Source organism: Bos indicus, chromosome 3, assembly GCF_029378745.1.
Source record: "Bos indicus isolate NIAB-ARS_2022 breed Sahiwal x Tharparkar chromosome 3, NIAB-ARS_B.indTharparkar_mat_pri_1.0, whole genome shotgun sequence".
Lineage (NCBI taxonomy): Eukaryota > Metazoa > Chordata > Mammalia > Artiodactyla > Bovidae > Bos > Bos indicus.
Window position 1 is genome coordinate 80,190,028 of NC_091762.1, and position 26,871 is coordinate 80,216,898.

The following is a 26,871-nucleotide window of genomic DNA, read 5'->3' on the forward strand; positions in this document are numbered from 1 at the left end:
TATTACTGTAGGAGAAAATTTTCCTCTGTCCAACTCTGAGTTCATCCTTTAGTCAGGCACAACTTCTATCTGATCCCTGAAAATTAGTCAGTAATGAATCTCATACCTAAGTAAAGCCCTCATTCCGTTATTTGTAATGTATAGCTTGACTTCTTTGCTTCTGTGTCATAAAGTATAACTGTTTGTTTAAGTACCTTTTTGAGCCTATGAAATTTATTTTATCATATAAATGGCCTAATAAGAAGCAAGTTGAAAGTATGACTCCTTGACACACGCTTATAAACCAAGGACAGGAGGACCAGACACCCCCAGGGGTGCAGGAGGACAGGTTGTACTCACTTTATCCGGGTGCACCACTAGCACAGCCTTCCTGTACACCTTCTTCACCTGCTCCGGGGTGACCAGGTCTGCCATGCCAACAGGTTTCCACTTAGTCTCCCCAGCCCACAGCACAGTGTGCATTGTGGACAGAAGGGCTCTGATATTCCTCTCTTTGCCTTCAATCCATTCTAGAATCTGTAAACACAGGGGCAGTTAAGAAATTCAAATGCTTCTGAGTCCAGAGCATCTCCACTGTGACTCTGGAAACCCCTCCAGCTCCAGCAACATCAGGTACCTGCCTAGGTCATCCTTCCCACTACCAGGACGGCTCTTCTTCCTCCGCCCCCTACACCTCTTCTTTCTGGTTAACTCCTTATCAGCCTTCAAAAGCCTGCTCAGGAATTTCACACTGTTCCACCTTGGAAAGTCTAAACACCTTCCTTCCTCTCTGAGTTAATGACTTATGCCTAATGTATGAACTCCACGAGGGCACACATCATGTCTGTCTGGGTCCCTGCTATCTGCTATGTCTAGTAGAGTGTCTGACATGTGTACACACACACACACACACACACACACACACACACACAAATTCCTTGAAAAAAACAAAAACAAATTTCTCCAGGCTACCTTTTAAACATATTTCTATCATAAAATGTGCTATACTTCACCATAATAGTGCATTTGTTTTCCCCTTGCCATTAGGCAGACCTGTTTGAAGAAGGATAGTGTTTCTTACATATCATTCTAACTCAGAAACAGTATGCCTGGCAGGAAAAGAGCTTGAAAAGGTCTGTTAAATGAATCAATACATTTAGTCATTCATTCCAACTATGACCATTCATAGTTTGCATCACCATAGTTGGAACAAATGAGGTCACTAAATTGAAAGGTTTGTAACAATGAATCAGCAGTTAGCACTTAACAGAAGCTTAGTCAAAGTGAATGATGACTACTCTCCCAAGCAATTAAATACTCCATACCAACTAAACAACCAAGCATGGTTTAAAAGACATAAACCACTTTCTTTTCCAGAAAATTGTCAGAGTTTACCTAATACACAAAGGCTCTTGAGATGGAGCACAGTGTTTATGGCAGATAAAACCTTTATAACACTGCATGAAGTGAATAGCAAATGTAAACAGAGCATCATATATTGTACTGCAAATTGTATCGCTGCATCTTCAACAAATTATGGAAAACAACAGTGGTATGTTTTTCAATATGTGTAACATTGAGTGGTTGTGCCATTCTGGTTTTGGAGCACTAGATTAGACTCTCATCTTCCAGGCTGGAATAGTGTCAGTGTATTTTGTCACGTGGGAATTCAGCCTGTCTGTGACAAGCTTTCCAGTTCTCTTGATCTTCACAAACTGTTTCACTACCTCACACCATTCATCAACATAACCATCCTTTTGTCCCCCAACTAACCATTGTCCAGATAATATCTTCAGCTATGAAGTAACATGTCTGTTTTCTCATCTATGAAACAATGAAGTTATAGACACTGGTTTGCAAACCTTAGAAGAAAAGAATATGAAAACATTCTCTTTTTCCAAATAAAATCTTACCTAGACATCCAAGAATCAGAAACAGATAAAAGTAGAAATGCTCTGGTTAGAAGTGAAGTGAAGCAGTGTAAAAGCCAGAGACCCCACTTCCCTTAGCCTCCATCCCTTTCACGTTCCCAAACCTCTAGGTCTAACATTATGGGAGTGAGTAATTCTCAGGCACATCAATCAATAGCTCCCTCTCTATCAGCAAAGAAGAGATCCTGAGGGCATCAGCCAATCTAGTCCTATATAAAGCTACCAAAGCAGAAACAGAGAATATAAATAATGCATTCTTCTTACCACCAAATCATAATGACTTACCTACAGATTGCAATGCCATCTGAATAATAAGATCACATCTTAAAGAGTGCCATTGCTTATTTGAAAATGTGAATGAAGAAAATCTACACTATATATTATGGAATAAGTGCATTGTACTAAAGAAATGAAACAACATATACAGCACTCCCTGAAAGTATTTTTCTATTAAAGGACACAGCTATACTCAAATCAGAACTACAAGAACCAAATGAAATATGGTAGATGCTAGAAACTTAGCATGGCACCTTCTATAGGTTAGTCCCACACTGACGGTTCCACACAACACGATAGTCACTGCGGGCCTGGGGCTCACTCACCTTTAACTTCTCAGGATCCATCTCCTTAGCCATTTCCTCCTTTCTCATCTCAGCTATTGTTCGAGGTCCCTTTTTGTCTTTGTGAGCATTAAAACCTTGACCAGAGAGCAGGTCTTCAAAGTCAGCTGCTTTTTGTTTCCCCTCTGCAACATAGTATTTTTTAAATTATTATAGTGTTTACTCATAAACATAGTATCATAACACTTAGGCACACTGCATAGGGCTTTCACAGGCACTATGCCCCTTAATCCTCTCACTTAGCCTGTGAGTAGAGTATGAGACTGTCATGTCCATTTTATAGATGAGAAAGTGAAGTCTGGAAAACTTAAGAGATCTGTTCAGGATCACATGCAGTGTCCACGGCCAAGCTCAGACTCGAGGTTGGGTTGTTGCACTAACCTAATTCCATGATTCCATGTCCACCGTTCCAGCCTTTCACAGATGAGGACAGTCACGATTGTACCCACTGCTCCCTCCCCACCTCAGGCCCCAGTCATACAACTGGCAAGCAGCAGTGATTGGCCTATGACCTGGGTTTCGGTGCTTGAAATGCACGCACACTGCTGCTTTCCTGCCCACACTCGGGACACTTTTAGTCCATCACAGAACTCTTTTCCCCTAAGTCTGGTTTTGGCCTCACAATCTTTATCAATCTGCTTGGAAAAGCAGCCTAGCGTGGTAGTAGCAAATGGCAAGGGCTCTGGAGACAGACCCCCAGGTTTGAATTCCAGCTCTGCCTTTATTAGCAATGTGACCTTGGGACAAGTTCCTTACCATCTTCCTGCCTCAGTGTCCTCATCTGTCAACCAGGCGTGGTGTTAATAACATGACTTATCTCATAAGGTTGTTGTGAAAATTGGCGAGTTAAATATTTTTAAGTGCTCAAAACAGTGCCTGGCTATTAAATGTTTGCTGTTAAAACAGAACCACAACACAAGAGTCCATTCAGTCCATGCCTTCAACCAACACTGTTGTCTCACTTGAAACTTTCTGTCAGGCATCCTGAACATACACTGTCACACACACACACTCAAATGTGGGTGCTCTGAGATTAGGGGTTTTGTCTGTCTTGTTTGCAGCTGTATCCCCAATGTTTTCTACACTGAAGATACTCCGTAAGTGTTTATTGATTGACAACACTCACCCCATATCTACTCAGAATAAAAATGGAGGGGAAGCCAAATGACTCTACGGAATTACCAGAGAATATCCACTGCTAACCAAAGAACAAACACAATGTTACAAAGACCTAAAAAAGACTCCTTGCCATGTAAGTATCGTGAGAAGCAGGGTGTGGTGGTGAATGGTAGGGGCTCTGGAGTCACATTGCCCTGGTAGATCTTGGCTCTGTCACTTACAAGCTGTATGGACTAAGAAAACTATTGATCTCTGTCTACAACAAGGGTTTGGAGATTATATGAAATAATATGTGAAAACTGCTTAGAATAGCACCTGACATATAATAAGCCCTCAAAAGATGTCAGCTAAAGCTACTAGGAAAAGTAGAGGAATTTCCTTTAACATGTTCCATAGAAAGGTCCGTTTCCTCATCATGTCCCTATACATTCCATTCTTGGGTATAATGAAATCAACTGAGATGTAAAACATATCATTACAGGCCTTTTAGAAAATTCAAATGTAACCATCCCTTCTATGAAAAATATATTATTTTCCACTTGCTATCAAGAACCCCATTTGAAAAAAGAAAGAATCCCATCCAGAGTTATCCTCCAGCCTTAGCTTTTGGGCCACTTTGTGTTCTTTTAACTTTCTTCTCAGAAGAGAGGGAAAAACCATCACAGGAAACCCAAAGATCTCAGGAACATCCCCCAGCCAGAGGATAATCAAGACCAAATGTCCAAGACATGTCCATTCCTCTAACTGGGAGCCAAGAGAAAACATGAACGCAGTGCTTGAAATGTTTCCAACTTTCGTCTTCCACCCCCTCTTCCAAAGGGATGGCAGTTTCAAGATCCATCCGCCCATCCACTCACTTCCATTCAATACTCCTTTAGTGCCTCCTACCTGTCTAGTGTTCTGCTAGGTGCTAATGCTAATGAGTCAAAAAAAGACCCAGTCCCTGCCCACCATTTGGTCTCAGTGTGGAGAGAGGCAGACAGGTGAGCCAGCACTCACAAAACCACAGTGTGCGGGGAGAATGATAAACCTAGGAGCTCCAGGCACAGCACTGGGAGGGATCGTGCTGCGTCATTACAATTCAAAGACTGCCTCAGAAACTGCCAAATTCCCTGTGTCCTTCTTCAGACATGCATACACATGCTGGGTACCCTCTAGCCAGGCCCCATACCATCATCCTTACCCAAATTAGCTGCTGCTTTCCCACGTTCGTTCTGGCCCCCAGGCATGGATGAGAAGCTCACGTTGTAGTTGGGCCGGTTCTGGGGAGAGGAGTGGGGCATGCTGGACTGTGGCTTGGACTGTGTCTGCTGCCAGTTGTAGCCCCCTCCCTGCTGCCACCCCCCACCCATGGGCTGGGGAGATGCTTTCTGTGGCGAGCTGAGAGGTGGAAATCCACCACCCAATCCAGTTGGTGTGGAAGGTTTGCTGGCAAATGAAGAACCACCTACAGGAAAAACAGAAAGAGAAAGAGAGAAAGAAGGTAATGCTATTGTGAGTAGCCTCTAACTCCTGTGTCCCAAGTCACTGCTTACAAAGACTTTAGTGGAACCTCCCTTGACTAGTGGCATAATTAGCCTTCCTACCCTGTCCATTCTAAAGGAGATCAGTCCTGGGTGTTCTTTGGAAGGAATGATGCTAAAGCTGAAACTCCAGTACTTTGGCCACCTCATGCGAAGAGTTGACCCATTGGAAAAGACTCTGATGCTGGGAAGGATTGGGGGCAGGAGGAGAAGGGGACAGCAGAGGATGAGATGGCTGGATGGCATCACCGACTCGATGGACGTGAGTTTGAGTAAACTCCAGGAGTTGGTGATGGACAGGGAGGCCTGGCATCCTGCAATTGATGGGGTCGCAAAGAGTCGCACACGACTGAGACTGAACTGAACTGAACTGAATAGCTAAATAAATTGCATTCATATATTTTCCTTTAATCCTCACAATGACATTTTTAGGTATTTACTAACAGTTCCATTTTTCCTTCTGATAAACAAACTGTAGCTCAGAATAGGTAAGCGATTTTCTGAAAGTTACACAGCCAGAAAGTGGCAGAACTGGGACCCGCGTCCAAGTCTGACTCCAAGCCAGATGAGCCCTGGCTCCTCCACAGTGCCATTGCAGCTCTCCCTCCCACCCTCTCAGAAGATTCTATTTCTTAACTTGAGCAAAATCTATCAAATGACAAGAACAGGGAATAAAACAAAAATACATTCACTGGTGAAGCTGCTACTTAAACATCAACGATCAGGATTATTCACTGTCTGTTATAAATACCAGCATGGTTAGTGCCCACGAGTAAACAAAGGTGTTTTAAAATTTCATAACTAGGTTTCAATTTCACACTACTTGCACTTCATTGCAGGAGAGTAAACATAGCTAACACTCTGACAACTCTGAATAGGGTAAAGAAACTTATTCAAGCTTTAAAAAATGATATTACTCTGTCCTGGGAATTTAAGTAGAATCCTGACTCTGTAACTCCTAACTCCTAAGTACTCACTGCATAAATGCTGGGCTTTTCCCAAAATATGAAGACTAGCTGTGACTCATGTTTGAAGAGGTGATCTCCAGGAACCCTTTCAGGCACCAATACCGAAGCAACAGTGATAATAAAATAGCATTTATATAGCTCTTTTAGAATTTACAAAATATGTTTATGACTATTACTGCCTTTAATCTACACACATCCTTAGGAAATAGGTAGTATTACTGGTTCCACTTTATTTATTTTTCTTTGTCAAAATTACCATTTATTTTTTCATTTTCATACAATTTTTAAAGGTTACTTTCCATTTAGTTATTACAAAATCTTAGCTATATTCCCAATGTTTTACAGTACATCCCTGAGCCTATCTTATACCCAATAATTTGTACCTCCCATTTCCTCACCCCTCTCTTGCCCTCCCCCTAATCCCCACTGGTAAGCTCTAACTTGTTTTCTATATCTGTGAGTCTGCTTCTTATCTGCTGTATTTCTTGTATTTTTCAGGTTCCACATATAAATGATATCATACAGTATTTGTCATTCTCTCTCTGACATACATCGCTTAGCATAATGCCCTCCAAATCCATCCATGTTGCTATTAATGGCAAAAATTTTTGTTCTTTTTATGACTGAATAGTATTCCACTGTGTATACTGCCATATGCCATATCCTCTTTAACCACTCCTCTGCTGACGGACACTTGGTCACTTCCATATCTTGGTAATTGTAAATAATGTTGCTATGAACATTGGGGTGCACATATCTTTTCAAATTAGTGGGTTTTTTTTCCAGATGTATACCCAAGAGTGGAATTGCTAGGTCATAAGTTAGTTCTATTTTCAGTTTTTTGAAAAATGTCCATACCATTTTCCACAGTCTGGCCCCACTTTAAAGATAAGGAAATAAAGGAGGTATACTTGGTATACTTACAGGCTTATGGTCACACATCTAGTTCATGGAGCTGGGCCTTGACTATGAACTTCCCATCTCCACATGTCATGTTCATTTCCTGCATCCATAATCTCAAATTCCTCTCCAAATCTCTGAGTCTTTTACTACAAATCTCTGAGTAAGTGAGTCATCCCTCACTTACTGTCTCTTCTTTCTATCAGTATTGTTCCTCTGGTCTGATGTGGGTTCCTCTTCCCACTCCCACTGGGAATGCTGTGTTATGACCAGCAGACTTGGAACCAATCTGTCTCTGCTCCATCACACATTCATGCATTCATTCTTACATTCGTTTATTTATTCATTCATTCATATATTCATTCATCAGTATTTGTTGAGCATTACCAAGTACCAGAAAGCAAAAAGATTTTCTTAGGCTCCAAAATCACTGAGGATGATAAGTACAGCTAAGAAATTATAAAGAAATTAAAAGACACTTGCTCCTTGGAAGAACAGCTATGACAAACCTAGATAGTATATTAAAAAAGCAAGGACATCAGTTTGCCAACAAAGGTCCGTATAGTCAAAGCTATGTTTTTTTCCAGTAGTCATGTACATATGTGACAGTTGAACTATAAGGAAGGCTGAGTGCCAAAGAATTGATGCTTTTGAACTGTGGTGCTGGAGAAGGCTCTTAAGAGTCTCTTGGACTGCAAGGAGGTAAAACCAGTCAATCCTAAAAGAAATCAACCCTGAATATTCATTGGAAAGATGGATGCTGAAACTGAAGCTTCAACACTTTGGGTACCTGATGCAAAGAGCCAATTCGCTGGAAAAGACCCAGATCCTGGGAAAGATTGAGGGCAGGAGGGAAGGGGATGACAGAGGGTGAGATGGTTGGATGGCATCATTGTCTCAATGGACATGAGTTTGAGCAAACTCTGGGAGACAGTGAAAGACAGAAGAGCCTGGCATGCTGCAGTCCCTGAGGTCGCAAAGAGTCAGACACAACTTAGTAACTAAACAACAACAACTAGGTACCAGATACAGTGCCCCAGGAAAATAGCCGAAAACAGCCTACAGAGAATCCTCGCTCTTCTGAAGTTCAGTGAAAAACTTATCTCCTTGACCTCAGTGTTATCACCTGTAAAATCAGAACTATGTCTACATCGCAGAAAAAACATAAAGGCACAATGACTATGTGAAAGCTCTTCACAATTCCTGAACTAAGCAAATAAGAGGCACCATTTTAAAATAATGCAAATTCATATTCCCAGCATGTACCCATCCACCATAAAGGCTCAATAAATACTTGGTAATAGAAAAAGGGAATGGCACTGTTGCGCACTACAGGCTGGCATCGCCCCTGTCGTGAAGCCCTTCTTTGTGAGCCTCTGGGCCCCTCTGCCAACAGCACCTCAACATACCTGAGGTTGGGTAGACATTCCACACTGGAATTTCATCTTTTATTTTAAGGATGCTTACAATCTTCTTTCTGAATATATTACGTTTATTATTTAAAAAGTCATAACTACAGAAAGACCTGAAAAACTTAAAAAATTCTTCCATGTTCCCACCGCTTTGCCATTTATTTGTTCATTTATAATACACTATTGAGCATCTTCTCCACATGAGGCTGCAGATACAGTGGTGAAATGGCACATGCTGCCTCTGATCTCAAGCTGCTCATCAACATTGCAGGGCTTTCTGATGTTACCCTTTCAGAATTCTTTCCTAAATATTTTTTAGACTGGTTAGCAATTCTAATTTTTAAAGCCACTGAAGCAGAGAACTGACGGAAATATAGAGTAGTAGCTAAACCCAGAGCCCACAGCTATTCTCATTAAAAGCAAAAGCAGTGGTTGTCAAACTTGGCTGTGCATTAGACTCACTTGGGGAGCTTTAAAAATTCTCTATACCCAAGCCACAACCAAACTAATTAAATCGGAATCTATGGGAAAAACTATGGTGTTTGTATCAGAATTGTTCAATGTGAAAATACCTAAAGGAGAAGCATGCTATCTTTTTTTAATTGCAGCTATATAACTTAGAAGTTTAATTTTTACTCTAAAGCAATTGCCTAGGAGTCAAAAATTTTAGTGTGTAAGTAGCCCTTGCTTATATACTCATTTGCTGTACAGTTTCAGGAAAATCACTTACCTTTCCTAAATTATGTGACTCGAAAATGAGGCAAAAGGAAACTAGTTTCCCCAGCAGTTTTTAAGAATTATTGCATTTCAAAAATAAGTAACTCTTCGAAAAAATATTTTTGAATTTCCCTGGTGCCTAGTGGTTAGGATTCATGGGCTTTCACTGTGGTGGCCTGGATTCAATCCCTGGTTGGGAAAAGTCCCGCAAGCTATGAGGCGTGGCAAAAAAAAAAACAAACAAAAATAACCACTACTCTTGAACTCCTTTGAATAGGTATGTTGTTGTAGTAATAAAGATGCAGCTATTCTAAAACTATTTTTGTTGTCTATTAATGTTGTTGAGATCCAAGGAAATGCAAGATACAGATGTGGAACAGGGGAAGGTAAGGAAGACCCTGTGGCAGTGGATGGGATTAAATTATGTGTTAATATCCACTGATCACCTATCTCCATCTCCTGGAAGGCAGAGCAGTGACACCCACCCCAGAGCAAAAAAGACATACTTATAGCAGAGATTTTGGTTTCTAAATACCATTCCCCACAAAAAGGAATGAGATTTCTCAGAAATGCCTGATTATAGGACAGGCATGTAAAAAGTTCAAGAGAAGCCTAGGAAACCGTGTGCCATAAAGAAAGTTCTCGAAAATGATGGAATCAAGTGAAAATGATATAGAAGTCAGAAGAAAGGAGCTTTCACAAATCAAATGTGGGACCATGTGAACATTAAATAATAACAGTAATAGATGATAACCAACCGAGTCAAAAAAGAATCCATTAATCCATTATGATGTGAGAGATGGAGGGGGTCAGAAAGGAAGGAAGGGGATGGGAGAGGGAGAGACAGGAGATTCTTCCTTAGAATGAAATGCCAATTAATATATACAGAAAGAAGAAGGGAATCAGAAAAGCACAGTTTTGCAGGTATCATGGCAATAACTGCTTTAGGCAAGAATCACCAATGAATGCTAAAACCAGCAGGTAAAGGTCAGATGGAGAATTGGATAATCTCAAATTCTCTCTCCAGATTACTCATTAATTACTGAAGGGAAAAATGGTAACTTCATGGTGAAGCAAACCTGGCAGACATCACCTTAACCAAGTGATCAAAGTTACCAAATCAAGACTTTGGCAACTGGCCTGTACCCTTCAAAGATCAATGTCTTGAAAGGTTGAGGAATGATTCCAGGTGAAAGGCGTCTAAAAGGACATGACAACTAGATGCAAGACATGATGCTGAATTTTTTAAAAGAACTTCTTATAAAGGTCACCTATTCAGTAAGGCCCTTCCCTAACCACTCGATATTTAAAATAACACCCTGGCCCATCCCCCACGCGCCATCACTTTCTGCCTGATTTTTTCACAGGACTCCTCATGGGGTCATAGTGCAAGCCACAGACCTAGAGTTCATGGTGCTGAAACCCTGTGATTTGGGCGTGTTCCTGAAACTTCCGTGTCCGTTTCTTCATCTGTAAAATGAGGATTATAATAGTTTCTACTTCAAAAAATATTGGGAAGATTAAATGAAATGATATATGTAATGCACTTAAAATAGACCCTGGTACAGAGTAAAATGTCCAGCTAAACATTAATTGCTTTTATTGGTTGACATTATATTGTATATTTATTCATTTAATGTTTATTTCCCCTTCTAGAATATCAACTTTAAGAAGAAGGAATTTAGTTTTGGTTTTGTTAGTTTGGCTGGTTGGTTTTCACTAAAACAATGTTAGAACACAGAAGGCACTTAATAATTAATTGTGGGATGAATAAATGGGTAAAAAATGAACACTGAAAAGATTGTACTTGAAATAGAACTTTGACTGTTTTATAGAATGTTATTATTCTAAAATTTGAACTTTAAGATACAAAAAAAGGGAAAATAATTTGAGAAATTCTTAAAAGGAAAGAAGATCTAAATTATATAAAAGGAAAGGTCAAGATTCTAACATAACTACTAAGAAAAATAAAACGGTAGCATGTTCTCATTCCCTGCAGATAATTCAGCTCTAAATGCTTCCGGAGGCCTTTTGGGGAAACTAAAATATCAAGTTGGCTTATTTAAACCTTTGTGTCAGAGCTACCTCATCCTTATTTAACAACTCTGCACTTCACGGGAGAGGATGGAAAAGGAGGAGGGAAAAAGTTTCAAAACACACTAGTCCAATCAACTACACCTTGAAGAGAGATTTCTTGGTAAAACAGAACCCTGCACACTGTACCCCTCTCTAGGGAGCATCAGCACGAGCACCGATGCAGGGAGGCCTGGCGTGCTGCGATTCATGGGGTCGCAAACAGTTGGACACGACTGAGTGACTGAACTGAACTGAACTGAAGTGCTTTATGAGCAAGTAATTTTGGAAACACTGGGTTCAGTGAACTTCAATTAAGTGTTTTATGAGTGAGTAGTTTTGGAAACACCAGCTTCCGTGGACTTTGATTATTGCAGTCGTGTCCGACTCTTTGCGACCCCATGAATCGCAGCACGCCAGGCCTCCCTGTCCATCATCAACTCCCTAAGTTCACTCAAACCCACGTCCATCGAGTCAGTGATGCCATCCAGCCATCTCATCCTCTGTCGTCCCCTTCTCCTCCTGCCCCCAATCCCTCCCAGCATCAGAGTCTTTTCCAATGAGTCAACTCTTCGCATGAGGTGGCCAAAGTACTGGAGTTTCAGCTTCAGCCTCATTCCTTCCAAAGAAATCCCAGGGCTGATCTCCTTCAGAATGGACTGGTTGGATAAAACACTTATCCTATAATAATAATAATAATAATTAACATCTGATGAAAAAACTCTTTAGAAATACTCTCCAGAGGGTCTATTTTCTGTATGGAAGATTACAAACCGACCAGAGAGGACTGTGGCCCATGGAGAGAAGAGAGGCACAGTGTGAGGACCTCACTGGCAACTTCAGAATAAGACCTGCACACAGCGGGCCCCTCGTGGCACAGCTCTATTTGACCACCCTTGTCTCTCACTGTTTCCCTACATAGTCACTACTTTCGGTGCAAACTCTATTTTCAGATGCTCCCAGAAGTTCTAACTTTATTTACACTACTACTACTCCAAACTCAGGGATTGGAGAAATGCATTAATAGGGGTTAGCTCCAACCCAGTATTTGAAGCCTGTTTCCTTTTCTAAAAAGACAGCTTTAGGTTTTAGAATATAGCTTAAAAATACAGATTATTTTAGATCCCAGGTAAACACTACAGCTTATTTTTAACCCCAAAGATTTAGATTTGAGGCTTTGTAGCCAAAATAAGTATGTATCTTCATTTGTTATGTGTATACCTAATGTCCCAAGGTCAGCAAAAGGGTCCAGAGTCTGGGGTTTGTTTTGATGGGTGGGAGTACCATGCGAGGAGCCTGTTGGGCTGGTGGCAGCTGATTTGCTTCCCATTCCAAAACCTCCTGAAAAAAATAAGAAGGTCATTGCAAATGAATTAGTTGTCTGAGGCTGAATTCTGAAGTTCAGAAATCTAGAGCTACTGCTCACCTCATCTCTAAGGGCAAATTAGGACAAGGTTTGCAAATATGTTAGAAGTAGCTAGACCCCATTTCCCTAATTTAAGGGAGTAGTGACCTGGAGCAAGGACAGGGAACAGAAAAGGTATAAGTCATTACCAAGCAATGGCACCCCACTCCAGTACTCTTGCCTGGAAAACCCCATGGACGGAGGAGCCTGGTAGGCTGCAGTCCATGGGGTCGCTAACAGTCGGACACAACTGATCGACTTCACTTTCACTTTTCACTTTCATGCATTGGAGAAGGAAATGGCAACCCACTCCAGTGTTCTTGCCTGGAGAATCCCAGGGATGGGGGAGCCTGGTGGGCTGCCGTCTATGGGTCGCACACAGTCAGACACAACTGAAGTGACTTAGCAGTAGCAGCCACTCCTCTAAACCATTACATCTGGTGCTTACCTCATGTCACCTGACTCCATTCTTTCCTATGGGATTTCCTATGAGAGGAGTCAGAGTTGAATTCTGGTTCTGCCACTTCCTAGCTGAGTGACCTTTGACACGTTGCTTAACTTTTCTGAGTGTCGATATTTTCTCATTGGTTACATAAGGAAACAGCAACTGCTTTAGAAAGTTGCTGTGACAGACATAGTGTGTGTGTGTGTGTGTGTGTGTGTGTAACTTGCACAGTGTCAGAAAGATAATCACACAAGATGGCTCTCAAAAAATACAATACTAGCCATAAGAAAGAGAATTTATTTACTATAGACAAATTCAGATCTAAAACAAGTTCTCTGTAAGAGAGAAAACCATTCAGATTATGCAACACCTACTCTATGCCAGAAAATTTCATGTAAGTAATTTCACTTAAACTGTGTGGGATAAGAATTGTGAATTCCATTTTACAGATAAGAAAACTGAAGTTCAGACTGGTAAAAAAAAATTCAAGAGCTTCTAAATGGTTGAGTTAGATGTATACCCAGATCTGTCTAACTCTATTGTCACGGCAAACATTTAGCAAATTGAGACTTAGAGAAATTATCATAAGACATGCAGCACTACCATGTCATCAAGGGCAATGTGAAAAGCTTTCTCAGATTGGGAACCTTTAGTAACTTCCATAAATGGGGCTAGCACTCTGCAAGTACTCACTTCACCTTGGGTGAAGGATTATGCTCCAGTGACCAATTATGTGGCACAAAATTCATCTGCTGATCTTTACCTGGTTTGGTATGCCAGTCCCAGGCTCCTGAAACATCTGGCTGAATGTTCACAGCAGGGGTACTAGAAGCTGCAAACGAGGAGAAGAAAAAGAATCAGGACAAAATAGCTCAGAATCCACTTTTCTGAGTTCACAAAAGAAAATGCTCTCCCTCTCATGATATGCCCATGTCTCACGTGATTCTACTCTCCCTCTGAGCTCTCTCCACATTCTGCAACATTGGTATTTTCTGCCTTCATCTGTACTTACTTATATGAGCACTGGTGGAAGCCATATACTGTTTGTCTCTGTTACTTCCTTGTTCGCCTTTATTTTACCTCCAAAGGTACACTCTGAATTGTAACTGTGCATATATCTGTCTCAAGTACGCTGTGAAAGCAAGAATTATCTTATCCATCTGCATGGGTCCCACCTCTACCCTTAACACAAAGTCAGTAGGCAATAGAAAAAAGGTGAAATGAAACTCAAACTCAATTTGCCTTAAGCTGGCATAAACTGCATGAGCAACTTAGAACAAAAATGTTGTTTTATCATTTGGGGGAGAATGGATCCATGTATATGTGTGGCTGAGTCCCTTCACTGTTCACCTGAAATTATTGCAACATTGTTGTATCCCAATAGGAAATGTATTTTGCATTAAAAAATGAATAAAAATTAAATTTTTTTTGTTTTTGTCTCCTCTGCTGGGACATTAACAGAGAATATGAGTCAATCAGAACACTTACTAGGAACTGACTAGATACCATCCACCCACCATGCTGCTGTCAGGGATGTATCTACTGTCACTAAAACAACAAACTCACTACAGCTTCAAAATAGATCATTCTGACCACTCTCAAGGGAGGTCAAGGGATTACATCTGATAGAGTGCTGGAAGAACTATGGACGGAGGTTCATGACATTGTACAGGAGGCAGTGATCAAGACTATTCCCAAGAAAAAGAAATGCAAAAAGGCAAAATGGTTGTCTTAGAAGGCATTACAAACAGCTAGCTGAGAAAAGAAGAGAAGTGAAAGGCAAAGGAGAAAAAGAAAGATATACCCATTTGAATGCAGAGTTCCAAAGAACAGCAAGGAGAGATAAGAAAGCCATCCAGTGATCAATGCAAAGAAATAGACGGAAACAATATAATGGGAAAGACTAGAGATCTCTTCAAGAAAATTAGAGATACCAAGGGGACATTTCATGCAAAGATGGGCTCAATAAAGGACAGAAAATGGTATGGACCTAACAGAAGCAGAAGATATTAAGAAGAGATGACAAGAATACACAGAAGAACTATACAAAAAAGATCTTCATGACCCAGATAACCATGATGGTGTGATCACCCACCTAGAGCCAGACATCCTGGAATGTGAAGTCAGGTGGGCCTTAGGAAATATCTCTATGAACAAAGCTAGTGGAGGTGATAAAATTCCAGTTGAGCTATTTCAAATCCTAAAAGATGATGCTGTGAAAGTACTGCACTCAATATGCCAGCAAGTTTGGAAAACTCAGCAGTGGCCACAGGACTGGAAAAGGTCAGTTTTCATTCCAATCCCAAAGAAAGGCAATGTCAAAGAATGTTCAAACTATTGCACAATTGCACTCATCTCACACACTAGCAAAGTTATGCTCAAAATTCTCCAAGCCAGGTTTCAACAGTACGTGAACTGTGAATTTCCAGATGTTCAAGCTGCATTTAGGCAGAGGAACCAGAGATAAAACTGCCCACATCCATTAGATCATCGAAAAAGCAAGAGAGTTCCAGAAAAACATCTACTTCTGCTTTATTGACTACGCCAAAATCTTTGACTGTGTGGCTCACAAAAAAACTGTGGAAAATTCTCAAACAGATGGGAATACCAGATCACCTTACCTGTCTCCTGAGAAATCTGCATGAAGGTCAAGAAGCAACAGTTAGAACTGGACATGGAACGACAGACAGACTGGCTCAAAATTGGGAAAAGAGTACATCAAGGCTGTATGTTTTCACCCTGCTTCTTTAACTTATATGCAGAGCACATCATGAGAAATGCTGGGCTGGACGAAGCACAAGCTAGAATCAAGATTGCCAGGAAAAATATCAATAACCTCAGATATGCAGATGACACCACTCTTATGGCAGAATGTGATAAACTGAAAGAGGAGAGTGAAAAAGCTGGCTCAAAACTCAACATTCAAAAAACTAAAATCATAGCATCTGGTCTCATCACTTCATGGCAAATAGATGGGGAAACAGTGGAATCAGTGACAGACTTTATCTTCTTGGGCTCCAAAATCACTGCAGATAGTGACTGCAGCCATGAAATTAAAAGATTCTTACTCCTTGGAGAAAAAGATATGACCAACCTAGACAGCATATTAAAAAGGAGAGACATTACCTCACCAACAAAGGTCCATCTAGTCAAAGCTATGATTTTTCCAGTGGTCACGTATGGATGTGAGAGTTGGACTGTAAAGAAAGCTGAGTGCAAAGAATTGATGCTTTTGAACTGTGGTGTTGGAGAAGACTCTTGAGAATCCCTTGGACTGCAAGGAGACCCAACCAGTCCATACTAAAGGAAATCAGTCCTGAATATTCATTGGAAGGACCAATGCTGAAGCTGAAACTCCAAAACTTTGGCCACCTGATGCAAAAATCTGACTTATTGGAAAAGACCCTGATGCTGGGAAAGGTTGAAGGCAGGCAGAGAAGGCAACAACAAAGGATGAGATGGTTGGATGGCATCACCGACTCAATGGACATGTATTTGAGCAAGCTTCAGGAGTTAGTGAAAGACAGGGAAGCCTGGCATGCTGCAGTCCATGGGGTAAGAAAGAGTCATACACAACTGAGCAACTGAACTGACTGACCCTTCTCAAAGTTTCAAGTGGAGAATTTAAAAGAAATGTTCAGTTAAATATAATCAGGTATATTAGAGTACACATTGGTAGAGTAAACTTTTTCTGCATCTGTAGAATGCAAATAAGAAACTGGATGCCATAAGAAAGAACTTCTTTCTAAGACTCTTCTAGGTTCTGTTCATTAAATCAAAGAATACAAAGCAAATACTAAAATAACACTGCAAGTAGGATTTAAGACACAGTACACATATCACCACCAAAAGGTTCATCAAGGCACCAAGCCATCCTTATCAAGCCTTATATTTACCTGTTTTATTTCCTTAGTACGAACCAAGACACTGTACGTTCCCATCATTGAATTAAATAGAATATAACATTATCAGAAATAACAGTTCTTTTCTTTCAGTTTTCCCTTCTCTTTTTCCACAGTAATCCATGAAAACTGAGGTGGAAACTAGATAATTTTGCTAACTTTTTCTGTTTGACTTCCTTTAAACTCTGACCTTAGTCTTACACCCAACTAGGATGCAGAACTAGGAATTAGTACTTCAACTGTATTACTAATCAAACCCACAAACCTACCACACACAAGTCACCATCAGGGAACAGAGAGCTAAAGGACAAGTGCCTATCCTCCAGAAATTTAAAATCTGCTGGAGAGAAAGGAATAAACAAATGAAAAGATAATACCCAGTATTTTAAACTTCTACTTAGCTTTTTATTATGGTTACTTGTTCAGTTTTTCTTCTCAGATTAAGCCCTAAATAATTATTCTCTTCAGAGAAAATGTTCAGTAAATATTCATAGAACTTGAAGGCAACATTTCTTGATTTTCACAAGTGATGGATAGTGCCTTGTAGAAACTAGAGGTGGGCAATCTGACCTCCCAAACTGATGCCTGAGTCTCATCTATATATGAAGAGGATGCAACTGACCCACTAACAATGGAATAATTCCCTTCTCAGCAAGGACAGTGGAACATTCTTTCACACACTAGCATCACACAGATCAAAATCAGCAGCACAGCCACGAAAGAAAAGAGTTCTAACTGGCTGAAACGGAGGGATAAACATCTAGCCAACTCACAAGGTAGAACCAAGTCCGTACTGCCATGCTCAAGTACAAACATCCATACCCACGGGACATAAAAGGTGGTACTCACATGAAAACAGTAAATTCAAAGTATTAAAGTCAGGACAATAGATAACCTTATTAATATTATCAGTATGCATCAAAGAGATTTATATAGGAAAAAATATAATTCATTTTATATGGAAAGACAGGTAGATAATACAACACATCATATAGATCTTGTAGGCACTAGGAAAGCATTCGTAAACAAAACTAACAAAAGTCTCTGCCTCTGAACTCATGTTCTAGTGGGGAAAGATAGACAGGAGGAGAAGTTTCCATGTGAAATAGAGCAGTCAGAGGAGACCCCACTGAGAAGCTGATTGCTGAGCAAAGATAAAAGAGGAGAAGGAATTAGCCATGCCATGGTCTGGGGAAGAGAGGACGGCCAGTGCAACGGTGGAGAGCCATGTGACTGGAATGGAACGAGCAGAGGGAGCAAGTAGGGAAGGAGGTCACAGCCCTGGGTATTCGAGCACAGAGGGCCAACCAAGGCCATCCCAATGACTTTGGCTTCCATGCTGAGTGAAGCAGGGAGCCACTGCAGGGACAGCAATGACATAACCTACATTTTAAATAAGTGAACAAAAACAACAGCTTTAACCTATCACCCTGCATCTTTCCTCTTGGGGTAGCCAACTTCCAATCCAGAGATTCTTTTAAGTGGGCATGGCACAAGGGTCAGAGGTGAATTTCTTGCATATCGTCCTGTGGATCCACTTCATACAGTTTGAGATTTAAGAGCAATAGGAAATCACCCATAAAGTTTGTTCCTGGACTGCTTCCTCATTTTCTGTCATTGCAGTTTGACCAGAGTTGCACAACTCAACTCAGTGTTGCACAGTTTCCTTTTGCATTTGCATAGCTCCCATGAAGTCAAGCTGATCACTACACTGTGTTCCCCAGAGGGGCTCAGGGGGCCTTCAACTATAAATACATCGTCCTCTAAGTCTAGGCCACTTGGGTTCAGCATCCTTCAGCATCAAGAAGGAGCTTCATTTCTCCAGCTCAAAGCCATATATCCTTCACTGAAGACCTTCAGTTTTAATCAGTGTTACCTAAGTGATACCTTTTTGCTCTTACAAACAGATGTGATTATGATTCTTTCCACAAAGTTTGTCTCTAACTTAGAAATATAATGTGGGCCTTGTATAATTTAAAATTTTTCTAGTAGTCACATTAAAAAAGGTAAAAAGACACTGGCAAAATTAATATTAATATAACATTTTATTTAACCTAATATATTCAAAATATTATATTAAATGACTAATATAAATATATTAATGACATGTTACATTGCTTTTTTGTACTAAGTTTTGAATTCTGGTATGCACTTTACACTTAGTATGTTTCAAATCAGACTGGCACATTTTAAGTGCTCAACAGTCGAGTGTGGTTAGTGGCTTCATCTTAGAACTAGTTTAATATATCGGGATATTGTATTCTAAACTGCTCTGTGGAATACTAATTTTGTGGAATGCTTGTCATATTGCATTTTATTAACTCAAGACACATATTTTTTCATAATTCAAAGATTTCAACTAGTAGGCATCCTCCAATCAACTGAAAGTGACAGCACATAAAATAAAGATATGTCCTACAACTGGTGGTACCCTATGCATTTTGTGCATGTAGCTCTAATGCAAAAAAAATTTCCAAATTAAATTTTAGGGAAGCTGAGTAAAAGTTAAGCAGGCTTCTTTACTGTAAAACACTGCAGAACTTTTAATATGTTAACATGAATTGTTAATTTTTAAGAGATATGTAGCTTTTCAAAAACAAAAGCCAATATTGGAAATAAATGCAAAAATAAACAAATGGGACCTAATTAAACTTAAAAGCTTCCGCACAACAAAGGAAACTATTAGCAAGGTGAAAAGACAGCCTTCAGAATGGGAGAAAATAATAGCAAATGAAGCAACGGACAAACAACTAATCTCAAAAATATACAAGCAACTCCTACAGCTCAACTCCAGAAAAATAAATGACCCAATCAAAAAATGGGCCAAAGAACTAAATAGACATTTCTCCAAGGAAGACATACAGATGGCTAACAAACACATGAAAAGATGCTCAACATCACTCATTATCAGAGAAATGCAAATCAAAACCACTATGAGGTACCATTTCACACCAGTCAGAATGGCTGCGATCCAAAAGTCTACAAGCAATAAATGCTGGAGAGGGTGTGGAGAAAAGGGAACTCTCTTACACTGTTGGTGGGAGTGCAAACTAGTACAGCCACTATGGAGAACAGTGTGGAGATTCTTTAAAAAACTGGAAATAGAACTGCCCTATGATCCAGCAATCCCACTGCTGGGCATACACACTGAGGAAACCAGAAGGGAAAGAGACACATGTACCCCAATGTTCATCGCAGCACTGTTTATAATAGCCAGGACATGGAAGCAACCTAGATGCCCATCAGCAGATGAATGGATAAGAAAGCTATGGTACATATACACAATGGAGTATTACTCAGCCATTAAAAAGAATACATTTGAATCAGTTCTAATGAGATGGATGAAACTGGAACCTATTATACAGAGTGAAGTAAGCCAGAAAGAAAAACACCAATACAGTATACTAACGCATATATATGGAATTTAGAAAGATGGTAACAATAACCCTGTGTACGAGACAGCAAAAGAGACACCAATGTATAGATCAGTCTTATGGACTCTGTGGGAGAGGGAGAGGGTGGGGAGATTTGGGAGAATAGCATTGAAACATGTATAATATCATGTATGAAACGAGTCGCCAGTCCAGGTTCGATGCATGGTACTGGATGCTTGGGGCTGGTGCACTGGGACGACCCAAAGGGAGGGTAGGGGAGGGAGGAGGGAGGAGGGTTCAGGATGGGGAACGCAGGTATACCTGTGGCAGATTCATTTCGATATTTGGCAAAACTAATACAATATTGTAAAGTTTAAAAATAAAATAAAATTTTAAAAAAATGTATGCAGATTCAAAGGAGAAAAAACAAAAACAAAAGCCAAAACAAAACCCTGCCTACAAGATGTTTTTATATCTGAACACCTACTGATGTCTTGTAGGGAACCCTGTTCCACTAAACACAGCATAAATACTTCCTTACCATGCACTGTAGGAGAAGGACTCCTCGTAGGCTGAAGAAAGGGGTCACTGGAAGCACTGGCTGTGTTCAAAAAAGAACCCAGCAAATCTTGACCTGATGGTTTAGAAGGTGCTCCAAATGGGTCAAAGGTGGCACCTAGAAAACAGGAAAAAGGTGTTTCTTTGTCCTATGGGTTCACTCATTCCATAAATATTGGACAGCTGTCACTCTTACAAGGCCCTAGGCCAAATACTGGAAAAGTCAGGATGACACCTGCCTCATGGGCTGCTCCACAGGCCCATCCTATCCTTAAAACTTCCTTCAGGGTTAACAGTGAAGCCCAAGGATTTCTGACTACATGTGAATAACCCTTTCTTTGAGGACAAAGGAGAACTCCTGATTTACCTGTAGGATGATCCATAAACTCTATAAACAAGGGCCCTGTGGGCCTTTGGACATCTTAATAACATGAAATAAATCAAGCAAGTTTATAGACTAATAGATAAGTGGTGAAACCATGGCCTGGATCACAAGAGATGATCAATGAATGAACTGTGATCATGTTCAGTGAATTAGTGAACAAACGCCAGGCACGAGGAGCTTTGCTATTAAGGTGAACAGTAGAAAACCTCACTGACCAGGTTTTGCTTAGTTTTGTGTTTTTAGTGGTCCTGGCACATCAAAAGTTAAAAAGAAAAGAAAATGAGTGTGACAAAAACTGAGCTCTCATCACACCTTATGTTCTATGACACAAAATGCTTTCAAAACATTGCTTGCTTACAACTTGCTAGAAACCAGGTGCAGATGTAGTAAAATGCAAAAAAGTTTGTGAATGAACCAAGAAAACTACAACAAAGTGGCAGCTGAGGTTTCCAGCAACAACACAATAATAGTATTTTTAAATTTTATTTATTTATTTTGAGTATGTTGGATCTTCATTGCTGTGCAGGCTTTTCTCTTGTTATGGTGCCTGGGCTTCTCATTACAGTGGCTGCACTTGCTGTGGAGGGCACGTGGGCTTCAACAGTTGCAGTGTATGGGCTCAGTAGTTGCGATTCCTGGGCTCTAGGGCACTGGCTCAACAGTTGTGACACACGGGCTTAGTTGCTTTGTGGCATGTGGGATCTTCCCAGACCAGGGATCAAACCCATGTCTCCTGCATTGGCAGGAGAATTCGTAACCACTGAGCCATCAGGGAAGTCCAACAATGCCGTAACTTAGTATTGCATCATTTCTTTAGGGTTTATGTTGCCTTTCATAAAGAGTACATCAGCTGATCCTGTTAGCTGTCAGACAGAAGTGATAGCATTTTCATTCTATAGACAATAAAACTGAGGTTCAGAGAGCCGAGTTTCTTGCCCAATATCAAGTAAATGATAAGACTGGACTCATGTTCAAGTTTTTGGACTTCAAATTCCAGGAATTTCCCAAAGGCGTGTCACATTCTTCACAGACGTGAGATAAATGTGATGAAAATGACAGAGTGGCATATATATAACTGGACTTTAATTTTGCATTAATGGGCAAGGGAATTAGCTCCCTATAATGAGATGTCACTTCCTAATTTGTAAGCATCAAGCTAATGGGCTGACTGCTTCCTGGAGTAGGAGTGACCTATTCTAGGAATAGATAACTACAGTCAAACAAGTTAATGAATAAACCCCATTCTCAAAACCCAGGGAGGGATATGATTTAATATGTGTTCAGCTACAACTTCATTGGCATAGTGCTCTCCTAATGCCTGCCGGGCAGTAGATTAGCCTTACATAGCAGCAATGAATCAACTATACATCAGGCACTCTATTACATGATGTGTGTCATTTAGCTCATTTAATACTAACCAAACTTTATCCCTTCTATAAAATGAGAATACTGAGATTTATAGAATACCTGCAAGCAGACACCTAACTTTGACGTCCACCAGTAGAGAATGCTAAAATCTTCTCACTATTACTTGGGACACTTTTAATACCAACCTATGTTAAATTAGGCTTCCCTGGTGGCTCAGATGTTAAAGAGTCTGCCTGCAAACGTCAAAAAAATGTGGATGGCCAGCCACAAGAAGGATTGAGTCTGTGGCAATGAGCGGAGTGAAGCTGACTGAGCCTCATGGGGCTCAAACTCTTTATCTGGCACCAACTGCTCCACTCCATCAGCTGTGCTGCTGGCAGGGGTCCCTTAAATATATCTTAAATTAATTAAGTGCTTCTCTGCACAGCAAAAACGTATTCAGAAAACTACAGTTTCAAGAAGCCATTACAGGAAAACTGAGGGAAAGCTCAGGAGTCAAATGGCCTAGTTTTGGGCCCAGGGACTCGCTATATAAAAGTACATTACTAATTTGACTCTAAGCCTCTGTTTCCTCACCTAGAAAATGCAGATAACAATAGCACCTTATTTACTGTGTTTTTATAAAGACTGAATTCATGGCTGGTGTTAAATTCCATGTTTGGCAAATAGTGAGTACCCCACAAATAGTTGCTGTTATTATTAATAACAATTCGTCAGTCTATACCTCCAAGAAGAAATAAATAAGCAGCTGAGGGATTGAAGCCTTAAAAAAAAAGTAAGGGTGATGAACTCAAATATTCTTTCTTAGACTGTCCTACCAAAATGGACAGTATTTCTATTTCCTCTTGTGGTTCCCACTGACATGAAGATACAGACCTTCTGCAGACTTTTAGGGAGATCAGAAAAGGCTAGATTATGAGGAAAGTTCGATTCCACCTGCTTGGCCCAAAAGTTATAATTCAACACTGAGAAGTACACCACAATATGGAAACAATTACCTTCTCCTACTCTCAGTGTTGGAGATGCAGAGGTGGAGGTGGCAGATCGGCGTGGTGTGGACTGGGTGGATGTAGGTCCACTCGGGTGAAACACGTCGTCCACCCCTGACTGTCCAGACTGGACGGGACCGGCTGCACCTCCGCCCCCGAACAGGTCACTCAGAAGTTCGGAATTGGAGGGAGGAGCTGCCGGCGAAGAGAAGTTCTTACTCACTGCAGACCCTTCTAGACCCAGAAGATCCACATCCTCAGGGGGTGCAGGGGCAGCTGGCTCCGGCTGCTTTTTGCTGGGCTTCCTGGCTGCGTGAGGTTTGTCACCATTGGCATTGCCATGTGGGCTGGACAGCGTCAGAAGCTCATCGTCTGACTGCTCACTCTCCTGATTCACTAGGGCAGCGTGGTCCTCCTCGCAGAATGACTTCTCCGATTTCTGATCTAAGGAAGGCCAGTATGCCAGAAACAGTCAGTCACCAGCCACAGAATTACTGCTTTTTGTTAGAGTCTACACACTTAAGTTCAGAAAGAGAGAAAGAGCAGCCTGGAAAAAACAATGCTTTTAGACTCTTACTGATGGAAAACTTGATGTATTTCACATAACATTCAATTACTATCTGATGAGCATTTGAGAGGAATATAGCATAGGCATGAAGACCAAAAACTCTAGAATCAGCCCAAGTTTGAATCTCATCTCTGCTACTTACTGGCTCTGTGCTGAGAAAGTGGCTTTACTTCTCTGTGCCTTGGTTTTCCCCTCTGCAAAACGGGAGTAGTAAATAGAACCTAGCTCCCATTGAGTGTTGTGAAAATTACATGAGATTCGATATGGAAAGTGCTCAGATCAATAGTAAGTACTACTTAAGTGGTTTTTCTTATTTTTAAAATTACTACTACCACCATCCTCTTTTTCTTCCCAGCACTATGCTAGGTGCTTTGAAAAAAAAACAAAACATTGTTTCCTAGTCCTTGCTACCTCCTCTCATGGTCTTTTTCTTCTTCAAATGACCTGCAGCCAAAAGCAGGGCCTTTCTCCCACAGTCTGGAGCAGAAGTGAACCCCATGCCTAATAAGTGACCAGAGGAAATGGCTCTGGTGTTAGGATGGCCCTTTACACCAACTGGGAGGAGCTACTTTCAGCATAAAATGGGCAGCAGGAAAGATTTGCAGCAGGAAATTCCTTTCTTCTGGGGAAGGAATGGAGAGGCTGGTGAGTGACATTCCAGGCCCTCCATGGGGCAGATGGCCCTATGGAACTTCATCTCCTGGCAGCTAGATCCCTGTTCCAAACCAAGTGCAGATCCACATCCCTCCTCCCCAGTTCTGAAAAGCAAAAAGCTGTGAAAAACTAAAGGTTTCCCTACGTTTGTGGGAAAATCTGACTAGAACTGATGTGAAAGTTACTTATAAATGTCTTCATTGATTTCACTCAGGGCTATGAGTTATGTTTCACTGCAGACATTTTTTTTTTCTTTTTCTTTTTTTATTGAAGGATAATTGCTTTACAGAATTCTGTTGTTTTCTGTCAAACTTCAACATGTATCAGCCATAGGTATACATATATCCCCTCCCTTTTGAACCTCCCTCCCATCTCCCTCCCCATCCCACCCCTCTAGGTTGATACAGAGCCTGTTTGAGTTTCCTGAGCCATACAGCAAATTCCCATTGGCTATCTATTTTACATATGGTAATGTAAGTTTCCATGTTACTCTTTCCATACATCTCACCCTCTCCTCCTCTCTCTCCATGTCCATAAGTCTATTCTCTATGTCTGTTTCTCCACTGCTGCCCTGTAAATAAATTCTTCAGTACCATTTTTCTAGATTCTGTACATGTGCATTAGAATATGATATTTATCTTTCTGACTCACTTCACTCTGTATAATAGGTTCTAGGTTCATCCACCTCATCAGAACTGACTCAAATGGGTTCCTTTTTATGGCCTGAGTAATATTCCATTGTGTATATGTACCACAAATTTTATCCATTCATCTGTTGATGGGCATCTAGGTTGCTTCCATGTTCTAGCTATTGTAAATAGTGCTGCAATGAACATTAGGATACATGCATCTTTTCAATTTTGGTTTCCTCAGGGTATATGCCTAGGCATGGAATTTCTAGGTCATATGGTGGGTTTATTTCTAGTTTTTTAAGGAATCTCCATACCATCTTCCACAGTAGCTGTATCAATCTACATTCCCACTAACAGTGCAAGAGCATTCCTTCTCCATACCCTCTCCAGCATCTATTGTTTGTAGACTTTTTGATGATGGCCATTCTGACTGGTGTGAGGTGATATTTCATTGTAGTTTTGATTTGCATTTTCTAATAATGAGTGATGTTGAGCATCTTTTCATATGTTTGTTAGTATGTCTTCTTTGGAGAAATGTCTGTTTAGATCTTTTTTCCACTTTTTAATTGGGTTGTTTTTCCTGGCATGAACTGCTTGTATATTTTGGAAATTAATCCTTTGTCAGTTGTTTCATTTGCTGTTATTTTCTCCCATTCTGAGGGCTGTCTTTTCACCTTGCTTATAATTTCCTTTGCTGTTCTAAAGCTTTTCAGTTTAATCAGGTCCCACTTATTTACTTTGGTTTTTATTTCCATTACTCTAGGAGGTGGGTCATAGAGGATCTTGCTTTGATTTATGTCATCCAGCGTTCTGCCTATGTTTTCCTCCTAAGAGTTTTATAGTTTCTGGTCTTACATTCAGGTCTTTAGGAAGTGTTCTAATTTCATTCTTTTACATGCAGCTACCCAGTTTTCCCAGCACCATTTATTGAAGAGGCTGTCTTTGCCCCATTGTATATTCCTACCTCCTCTGTCAAAAATAAGGTACCCATAGGTGCATGGGTTTATTTCTGGGCTTTCTATCTTGTTCCATTGGTCTATATTTCTGTTTTTGTGCCAGTACCATACTGTCTTGATGACTGTAAGTTTGTAGTATAATCTGAAGTCAGGAAGGTTGATTCCTCCAGCTCCATTCTTCTTTCTCAAGACTACTTTGGCTATTTGGGGTCTTTCGTGTTTCCATGTGAATTGTGAAATTTTTTGTTCCAGTTCTGTGAAAAATACCATTGGTAATTTGATAGGGATTACATTGAATCTGTCCGACTCTGTGTGACCCCATAGACAGCAGCCCAACAGGCTCCTCTGTCCCTGGGACTCTCCAGGCAAGAATACTGGAGTGGGTTGCCACTT

The 26,871-nt window shown here is 40.6% G+C and overlaps 1 protein-coding gene across 4 annotated transcripts in view; it reads right to left on the reverse strand.

The window, feature by feature from the left end:
* Positions 1-26,871, reverse strand: part of DNAJC6 (DnaJ heat shock protein family (Hsp40) member C6) — a 177,564-nt gene that overhangs the window by 3,639 nt on the left and 147,054 nt on the right. For all 4 annotated transcript variants that reach the window (XM_070786398.1, XM_070786399.1, XM_070786397.1 and 1 more), the window contains exons 12-18: positions 23,678-24,112; positions 20,910-21,044; positions 13,856-13,924; positions 12,464-12,583; positions 4,833-5,096; positions 2,513-2,655; positions 340-516 (exon numbers count right to left, since the gene is read on the reverse strand). In XM_070786398.1, coding sequence (XP_070642499.1) covers positions 340-516; positions 2,513-2,655; positions 4,833-5,096; positions 12,464-12,583; positions 13,856-13,924; positions 20,910-21,044; positions 23,678-24,112 — 1,343 coding nt within the window. The remainder of the gene's footprint in view (positions 1-339; positions 517-2,512; positions 2,656-4,832; positions 5,097-12,463; positions 12,584-13,855; positions 13,925-20,909; positions 21,045-23,677; positions 24,113-26,871) is intronic.